A 9,763-nucleotide genomic window follows, 5' to 3' on the forward strand; every position below is an offset into this window, starting at 1 on the left:
CAGGATTTAGAACTCTTAAGTAAATAATTAACTCTTAGATGGTTTTAGAATTTCCTTTATTAGAAAAAAACAATGCTAACTACTGGCAATGTTGTCACATAAAATTAAATGTCAGCTGGAGTTTCTGAAGTATACTTCACCCTGCCAGGATACTGGGGAGTCTGAAAGACCTCTTCATCTGTTTGCCAAATCAAGCCCTGAGATGTCCTCTATCCTAAGATAGGCAAGTGCTCACTCTGGCTACATCCTAGCAAAAGGCATCCTAGTGCAGCATGACGTGAATGCAGCCTCCCTTAGCTCTACTTGAAAGAGAAACTCTGTTATCCTTACTGCCAGCTCTCCATATCAGCCAAATACTTTCAAAAGAAATATTTTCTCTTTGAGGGACCAAAGGTCATGTTAGTCCAGGACTGTGGAGAACGAAAGCTCAGTGAGTCATCCATAAAACATATGGATGAAAAAAAATATTGTCTTCTTCCAACATAAAATCACATATTAACACTGCCTCTGTATTTTATTTTAAATTATTTATTTATGCTATACATACAAGTCATTACTGCATGTGAGTAGTGTTTATGAAAAATTCAAATTAATGATAACAATACCCATTGCTTAAAGATGTTTACCAAGCTTCCCATTTTATGGACTCTAAGAAACTAAATATGGAACTTCATACTGAAGGTCCTCCATAAACATTTACTTTGCATCTACTGTGTGCCAAATACTATGATAGGTGGTTAGTAGTATTTATATTGTAAGTTAAACCCATTATACTTACTTAATCCAACAAATTTCCATTCTAGATTTCCCTGTATTTTTATGTTTGAAATGTTTCAGCATTTAGCTTTTTGCATATTGCTCAATAGCTTAATATCCAATGATGTATCACTCCTCATCTTATTTTTTCAGAACAATTTATGGACAAAGGAAGGAAGTAGAAAGCAAGCCACGCTTGTCATCAGCTTCAGTTTGACCTGATATTCCGGTCCTCTATTCTTTTTTTCTTTGCAGACTTACTTTTTACCTATTCTTTAATGACTCTCCAAACAACATTACCTGTAGCTCAGACTTTTTCTAAGCTCCAGACCCAATCACACATAGTCATCTCTACCTGAGATTTCCCATGTCCTTCTAACTTGCTATATTTCTAACTTAATTTCCTCTGAGGGAATGACTTTACCATCTGCTGAGTTGCTCAAATTTATATTCCTTCCCCCACATGGAGCAGACTATCTTCTCCCTTCTCTTTCTTTTTTTTTTTTTTTTTTTAAATATATTTTATTGATATTTTACAGAGAGGAAGGGAGAGAGACAGAGAGCTAGAAACGTCGATGAGAGAGAAACATCGACCAGCTGCCTCTTACACACCCCCTACTGGGAATGTGCCCGAAACCAAGGTACATGCCCTTGACTGGAATTGAACCCGGGATCTTTCAGTCCGCAGACCGACGCTCTACCACTAAGCCAAACCGGCTTCGGCTCCCTTCTCTTTCTTTGATGTCTGTCCAATCTGTGCTCATTACATTGTCCCAGCTGCCTCTTCCCTGGTCCAGATCTTCATTATTTTTTTTTTTTTGCAGACTGTTCCTGCATCTTTACTCATTCATTGACTAATTGATGTAAAATATACATAACAAAATTTACCACCTTAACCCTCTGACTGATTTTTGACATATGAATTTTTTTTTTATTGTTTCACATATTTAAGCTGTGATTAAATGGTAGTATTGAAGAAATTATTTCAAACCACTAAAGATTGTAGGCTTCATTATTGAGAGCAAAAGAAATCCATATTTGCTGTGTACATCACAGGAACTTAAAAACTCCTCACCAGGAAAACGAAAAGTAGGCCACAAAACTTTTTTTTTTTTTTTTTTTTTGTAGAAAATGGGGCACTGGAGTTGTGTAGTTAATAAATTTAGTATTAGAATGGCATCATATACTGAGTGGCCAGATTAGTATGATATCTGAATGCATAATAACCTGACCACTCAATGCATATGTGTGTGTGTGTGTGTGTGTGTGTGTGTGTGTGTGTGTATGTATATACATACATACACACATACATATACATATATATATATATATTAGAGGCCCGGTGCATGAATTTATGCATGAATGGGGTCTGGCCAGCCTGGCCAGGGGGAGGGGACATGGGTGGTTGGATGGCTTGCCTGCTGGTTGAACTCCTGGTCGAGAGGACAATTTGCATATTAGCCTTTTATTATATAGGATATACACTGAGTGGCCAGATGATTATGCATTCAGAGATCATAATAATCTGGCCACTCAGTGTATGTTTATACACTGGATTGAACGGTCACTAGCATTAGCATAAGGTAGAACTCTCCAGCTGTCAGCAGATAAGTGTGATATCAGAGTGAGTGCCAATTAAATAAGGAATTTTGAGTTTTCCCTACATTTTCTAAAATAACTTATCTAATATGTGATAGGTAATTTGGGCTCACTAAAGATTTGAGGTTACAATACTAATATATTTCTAAGTTCTGATTGCATACCCACAATACTGATTTTTACAATATCTGGTAAGGTTCTTTATACCTTTAAAACACTCCTTTTGTGAGTTGTACTTGATGAGAATTTCTTACATCATAGCAGATACAAATTTCCATTGTTGCTGACATTTAGTAAAATTTTTATTCACATTGAACATTTCCTCATCACACACAAGACTCCTCAGAATTTCTCTTGGGTTAAACCTTCATTATAACAATTGAATCCATGTTTTTCTCTCCATTGTGAGTGGTTTTTTCTCCTTCTTACAAAAGTTGAGCATTAAAACCTTTTTCATAATCATCAATAGCATTCATAAGCTTTTTTCCAGTATAGTGTCTCTGGTACTGAATAAAGTTGGTATATACACTAAAGGTTTTCTCACATTCATCACATCTAGATTGTCTTGGCCAGAATGGACTTTCATATGATCAATAAGTTCAGAGAGTTGGGTAAAACTTCTGCTGCACTGAATACACCAGTGTGGTTCCTCCCAAGTGTGGATACTCTGATGTTCAACATCAGCGCATGTGCTGAAGGCTTTCCCAGAAGTATCACCTCTATAAGGCTTTTCACCATTGTGATGGTTAATGAGATCAGAGCGCCGACTAAAGCTTTTGCCACACTGATCACACCAATATGATTTCTCCCCAGTGTGGATCCTCTGATGTAGGATGAGAGCTGAGCACTGACTGAAGGCCTTCCCACACTCATTACATTTGTATGGTTTTTCCCTGGTGTGGGTTCTCTAGTGTTTGATAAGGTCTGAGTTCTGAGTGAAACTTTTGTTGCACTGCGTGCAGGGTATGGTTTTTCTCCAGTGTGAATTCTCCAATGAAGAATAAGGTCAGAACTCTGACTGAAGGCTTTCTCACAAGTATTGCAATGATAGGGCTTCTCCCCAGAGTGCACTCTCTGACGTTTAGTGAGGTCTGAGCTCTGACTAAAACTTTTATTGCACTGATTACATGCATATGGTTTCTCTCCAGTGTGGATTCTTTGATGTTTAACAAAGTCTGAACAACGACTAAAGCTCTTAGAACAATCACTGCATGGATAAGGTTTCTCTCCAGTGTGGATTCTCTGATGTAGAATAAGGTTGAAGCTTTGACTGAAGGTTTTCCCACACTCATCACATTCATAGGGTTTCTCACCCGTATGAATCCTATGGTGCTTTACAAGATCTGATCTTTGACTAAACATTTTACTGCACTGGTTACATGGATAAGGCTTTTCTCCAGTGTGAATTCGCTGATGATTAATAAGATCTGAAAGTCCGCTGAATGTTTTGCTACACTGAGTACACGGATAGGGTTTCTCTCCAGTGTGGATTCTCTGGTGCAGAATAAGGACTGAACTCTGATTAAAAGCCTTCCCACATTCATTACATGTATAGGGTTTCTCTCCTGTGTGGATCCTTCGATGTTTAATAAGGTCTGAGTTCTGACTGAAACTTTTGCTACACTGATCGCATGTATATGGTTTCTCCCTGGTATGGATTCTCTGATGTAGAATAAGATCAGAGCTCTGACCGAAGGCTTTCCCACACACATCACATTTATATGGTTTTTCACCAGTGTGGACTCTTTGATGTTTTATAACATTAGAACTCTGACTAAAATGTTTGTTACAATGGTTACATGTATAAGGCTTCTCTCCAGTATGGATTCTCAAGAGTTTAACCAGGTCTGAGCACTGGCTAAAACTTTTATGAGAGTGACTGCATTGATAGGGTTTTTCTCCTGTGTGGATTCTCTGATGTATAATAAGATCTGAACTCTGACTGAAGGCTGTCCCACATTCATCACATTTATATGGTTTTTCACCAGTATGGACTATATCGTTTTTCACCAGTGTGGACTCTTTGATGTTAATAAGGTCTGAGCTCCGACTGAAACTTTTAATACACCAATGACAAGGATAGGGTATCTCCCCAGTATGATTCTTTGATGCAGAACCAGGCCTTCCCACACTTATCACATTCATAGGGTTTTTCCCAATGGTTTCTTTGGTACCTAATGCGCCCTGTACTCCAAGCACAGCTTTGTCCACATTCATCACATTATGCTGTCTTCTTTTAAAGATGATCTTATCCTTTTCATTTAATGTATCCCCCAATTCACAGAATTCTCTGCATTCAGAATCCTGGAGAACATCGGCTCTGGGGTTGTCAGACTCTTCAATCAATGGTTCATTTTCTGCTGTGATTTCTTCCTCTGAAGCCAGCTCTCCAATCTTGGTCTTGGTCTTACTATCTGGCAGAAGTGGGTGGTCTTGAGCTTCAGAATTGAACGGTATCTCCATGGGCTGCCGCTGCACACCTGACCCTCAGGAGCACCCGGAGCATCACCATGGCCTCGGGGGCTTTTCTTGTCCAGGTTGGGCTCTGAGACCCCGAGGCAACTGGGCACCACCGGGCTGGGGAGCGAATCACTGTGGGCCGGGAGATACAATTCCTGACACCAGGCTGCCAAAGCATGTCCTCTAGATGTAAAGAAATAAAGGAGGAAACAAAACCTCCTATGCAAACTTACTACGTTTCCTCTCTCATCACCCAGGCCTCAGGCAGTACCCCTCGGGGAGGTGTCTTCTCCGTTCGGAGCCTGGTGACCTTCAAACCCCATTGGGGGGCAGTGACAGCCACGTCAGGTAGAGCGTCAAAGACCAGACACTACTGTTTGCTTCCATTCCACCTGTCGAGCCTTCATTGCGGAGTCTTCTTCCTCCCCTTCATGCCTTCAGGCTGCTTTTCCCAGGCGGTGAGGGCTGGCTCGTGCAGAGGCAACCAAGCTTCTGCCCCACCCACCCTCAGTTCCCAATGTTCATTCAACGGAACCCAAGAGCCAGCAAAGACGGCCTGACCCAGCTCGCTGGGCCTAGGAGCCTCGCCCAGGGGCGACCCCGGCGGCCTCGCCTCCCCACGGTCTCAGGAAAGCACACACGGCTCCCTGGTGGCGACGCGAGCTGATTTTTGACATTACTAAGAGTGACTTTTCAAAAACAAATTTGGTCATGTCTATTCAAACTTCTTTTGGAGTTCCCCATCACCTCTAGGATAAAATTCTTAACCTTACATGCAGTCTTTCACAATTTCCCTAGACTACACTCAGGCATATTTTCTTGTGCTTCCTCAAGTGTGCAATGCTGCTTCCCACCTCCTGTCCAGAGTGTCTGCAGCTCCTTCTGAACCGAATGTCACTCACACTCAATCTGCCTTAGCAGAGCCTTACCAGTTTTCATACCTCACTTCCCTTGTGTGCAATGTGTGTGCCCTCCTTAGAGTTGAGGCTTGGTTAATGCTGACATGTCCATGGCTTGGGTTGACCCCCAGACTGTTTGTGATATTTGGCCACTGTATGAGCTGCTTTGGAGGGGCTATGCAGGTGACTGACCCCCAAAATCAGAATTTGCCACAGTAGGGTTTATTGCTGGTTGAGGCCACCCTTTGGGTGTGCCACTGTGGAGATAATTGGGTGGTGCTCTGTTGTGGTCTGAAACCAGACCTCAAGTGTTTTGGTTCTGGAGCTTCTTGGGAAGGACACTGATGCAGTTAAATTTTAGATGCTGCCTGTGGCCAATTCATGATTAGGAGGGGCTAAGCTTGGAACCAAGGTCAGCTACCACCAGTACTGAGCCTGGAGCAAGTAGGCAAAAACCCAAGGCATCCTGAGATCCACTGCTGCATGCTGGCTGCCTATTAGGCTTACCCACTGAAAGCCTCAGATAGTACACGAGTTGCATGCATGAGGCAGGTCCTCAAGGAGTCATTCACCAGGTAGGAGTGAGTAGTGTTCACCAGGTTAACAGACTCAAAGTCAGCACCAGTGCTGGGTCTGAGGCCACTCAGAAAAAGTCTCAAGAGTTCCCCAAGGCAATTGCCTGGGGCCTGCAGATCTTTGTGGTGGGATGGGGTCTAAGGGTGGAGTTAGTAGAGTTCACCAGGCTATAGCAGATTACTATTTGGCCATATGGTGGGAGGGCTCAACACAGGAAATGTGGTACCTGTCAGCCATGTGAGAAGATGGGTAGGGCAACTAAAGCCACACAACCTCTGTGAGGTCTGGCACCCCCATGCCATTGACCAGAATTCCTGAGTTGTTGTTTTTTCAAGACTGAAATGTGGGCCTAGACTGGTTCCTACTGTCAGGGCCTTTGGCTGTGTGGGATTAGGGAATTGTCAGGGTGGAGCTACTGTGCTTCACCAGGCTAATGCTCAAACCAGGAAAGATTGTGCCCATGGGCCATGAGTAGGGAAGCTCAATACATTGTCACTGGAGGCCATCCCTCCAGCCGTGCCCTGAAGACACACCACTCAAGTCTCTCCTGTGAATCTGGCACTGCCCCAAGCTGATGTTGGAGCTGATGGTGAGTGGCTGCAAGTGAGTTTCTGGGCTATCCTTTAAGGTGATACCTGGTTTTCTAGTAGCCTTCCAACTCACTTGGGCAGATAGAATCCCCACTGGGATTTTCTTCACTTAAGTGATTATTATATATCTCCCCCCCCCCCCCCCATCCCCCCATTAAGCCCAGGAGAAGGTGCTCAAAACATGTAAGGAAGGAACATACAAGGGATTGAGGGTGGGGGGAGGTGAGTAGTGGGGAGGAGGTGAGATGGCAATGGGGGCGCTAGATCACATCCAGTATGGCAAATATTCCTTCTTCTGACCTGACTGACCCAAGAAACCTTTTCACTACAGTAACCAGTCAGTCAATGGGAGGTGAAGCATAATTGAAACCTATGCCATATGATCTCTAATGCTAATATTTTATGTATCAGAAGGTAAGGCAGTTAAGACACTTTAAGAGGTTTCAGCAAAAGACTTAGGGGCAGCAGAAACCGGTTTGGCTCAGTGGATAGAGCCTTGGCCTGTGGCCTGAAGGGTTCGATTCCGGTCAAGGGCATGTACTGTAGTTTTGGGCACATCCCCGGTGGGGGGTGTGCAGGAGGCAGCTGACTGATGTTTCTCTCTCACCGATGTTTCTAACTCTATCCCTCTTTCTTCCTCTCTGTAAAAAAATCAATAAAATATATATTAAAAAAAGATTTAGGGGCAAATATGCCTTAAGAAATATAAGTAACTACTATGTGAAAACAAAATTCCTTAAAGGTCAAGTTGTTTATAAGAAAATCATTTTCCCATACAAACATTCTAATCAGAGATATATCATGACCAGATTTAGTCTTATAAAAATTGCTGAAAAACGTTTAAGTTGCAGATACAACAAAAATACTTAGCTGAAATATTAGCCAAATTCAGTTAAAATGGTCTTGAGTATAATATATATATATATATATATATATATATATATATATATATATATATACACACACACACACACACACACACACACACACACACACAAGGGACCGCAATATGCAAACATATATATCAAATAAAAAAGCAATTATCTCACTAGGATAAACATCCATTACACATTTTGTTTAAATAGTTTACATAGGCTCTTATGGGCTGAATCGGTCCCCCCAAATTCCTATGTTGAAACCCTAACCCTCAGTATCTCAAAATGTACTATATTTGTAGATAAGACCTTTAAAGGGGTAAATTAAAATGACACCATTAGAATGGGTCCTAATCCAATCTGTTGTCCTTATGAAAAGAGGTGATTTGGACACGAGAGACATCAGGAATGTGGCCATGTGAAGACACAGCAAGTGACCATCTGCGGGAATGCAGACTGGTGCAACCACTGTGGAGAACAGTGTGGAGTTTCCTCAAAAAACTGAAAATGGAACTCCCATTTGACCCAGTAATCCCACTCCTAGGAATATATCCCAAGAAACTAGAAACACCAATCAGAAAGGATATTTGCACCCTTATGTTCATAGCAGCACAATCTACAATAGCCAGAATTTGGAAACAGCCTAGGTGCTCGTCAGCAGATGAGTGGATCCAAAAACTATGGTACATCTACACAATGGAATACTATGCTGCCATAAAAAAGAAGGAATTCTCATCATTTGCAGCAACCTGGATGGAATTGGAGAACATCATGCTGAGTGAAATAAGCCAGTCAATGAAAGAGAAACACCACATGACCTCACTCATTTATGGATAATAAAGAACGTTATAAACTGATGAACCAAAAGATATACAGTAAAGCAATAAGCAAGCAGACTGTCAAATTATAGCAGGGAGGGTAGGGAGATCTGGGGGAGATAAGAGATCAACCGAAGGACTTGTACACATGCATATAAGTACAACCAATGGACACAAAACTCTGGGGAGAATACCGTATTTTTCGGACCATAAGACGCAATTTTTTCCCCCCAGAAGCGGGGGGGAAAGTCCCTGCGTCTTATGGTCCAAATATAGCCTACACATATACTTTAAAAAAAAAGTTTTTTTACTTGCCCGGCTCTGTGTGGTCTCTGTGTGCTTGCCCGGCTCTAAAATGGTTCTAAATGCTGCTGTTTACTTTACAGGGTTGATTACATGTGTTTATGACTGTGATGTTGGGTTTTAATGCACATAAAATATTTTAGGACACTATTTGTTTCAGAATCTTTTTTTCTTCATTTCCCTTCTCTAAAAACTGGTGCGTCTTATGGTCCGAAAAATATGGTATGTATGGGAGGGTGGGGGGCAATGTTAAAATATGTACACAGATAATTTAATAAAAAAATGTAAGAAAAAAAGAAGTGACCATCTGCAAGCGAGACTTGCTAAACCTCCCATACCTTGGGACTCTGGTGTCTGGAAATGTGTGAAAATAAATTTGTTTAAGCCACTAGTCTGTTATTTAGTTATGGCAGCCCTAGCAAACCAATGGGTGAACGCTGGCATCATGGGTTCCCATATACTCTTTTCATGCCTGGAATCCTTAAATTGGGGCTCTGGCAGCATCGAAGCTATCTCTTAGAACTAAGTTGAAACTTTTCCATTCCCTTGGCATTTGAAAACAGGGCATGAGGAGAACTTTTGATGTGGAAAACAAAATAAGTTTTTAATATGAAAATTTCCAAACACAGAAGAAGGAAACAGTAAACTTCCATATATCTACACCCAGATTCAACAAGCTCCAAGGTTTTCCTGTATTTACTTCAACTCTTTCCACCCTCTTTTCTTTTCATTGGCTGGCATATCATTTATTAACCAGTTAGTATTTTATTATATTGACTGTGTAATGGACATTATGTAATGACTGTAATTTACATATTTTGGCATTTGATTAAAGCTAATTCATATTAATACACAGGTAAAAAAATTGAACTGAGATAAAATATATT

General features: G+C 41.4%; 1 protein-coding gene across 1 annotated transcript; it reads right to left on the reverse strand.

The window, feature by feature from the left end:
• Positions 1–2,639: 2,639 nt before the first annotated feature.
• On the reverse strand, positions 2,640–7,421 carry LOC118729020 (zinc finger protein 271-like). The gene has a single exon (XM_036456247.2). It carries the CDS (start codon positions 4,816–4,818, stop codon positions 2,938–2,940), a length of 1,881 nt encoding a protein of 626 aa, XP_036312140.2. The 5' UTR covers positions 4,819–7,421; the 3' UTR covers positions 2,640–2,937.
• Between the last annotated feature and the right edge of the window lie 2,342 nt (positions 7,422–9,763).

This window comes from Pipistrellus kuhlii, unplaced genomic scaffold (assembly GCF_014108245.1).
Source record: "Pipistrellus kuhlii isolate mPipKuh1 unplaced genomic scaffold, mPipKuh1.p scaffold_m20_p_3, whole genome shotgun sequence".
NCBI lineage: Eukaryota > Metazoa > Chordata > Mammalia > Chiroptera > Vespertilionidae > Pipistrellus > Pipistrellus kuhlii.

Coding starts and splice junctions, on each gene's coding strand:
- LOC118729020 (XM_036456247.2), bottom strand. CDS start 4,818: ATGGAGATACCGTTCAATTCTGAAGCTCAAGACCACCCACTTCTGCCA.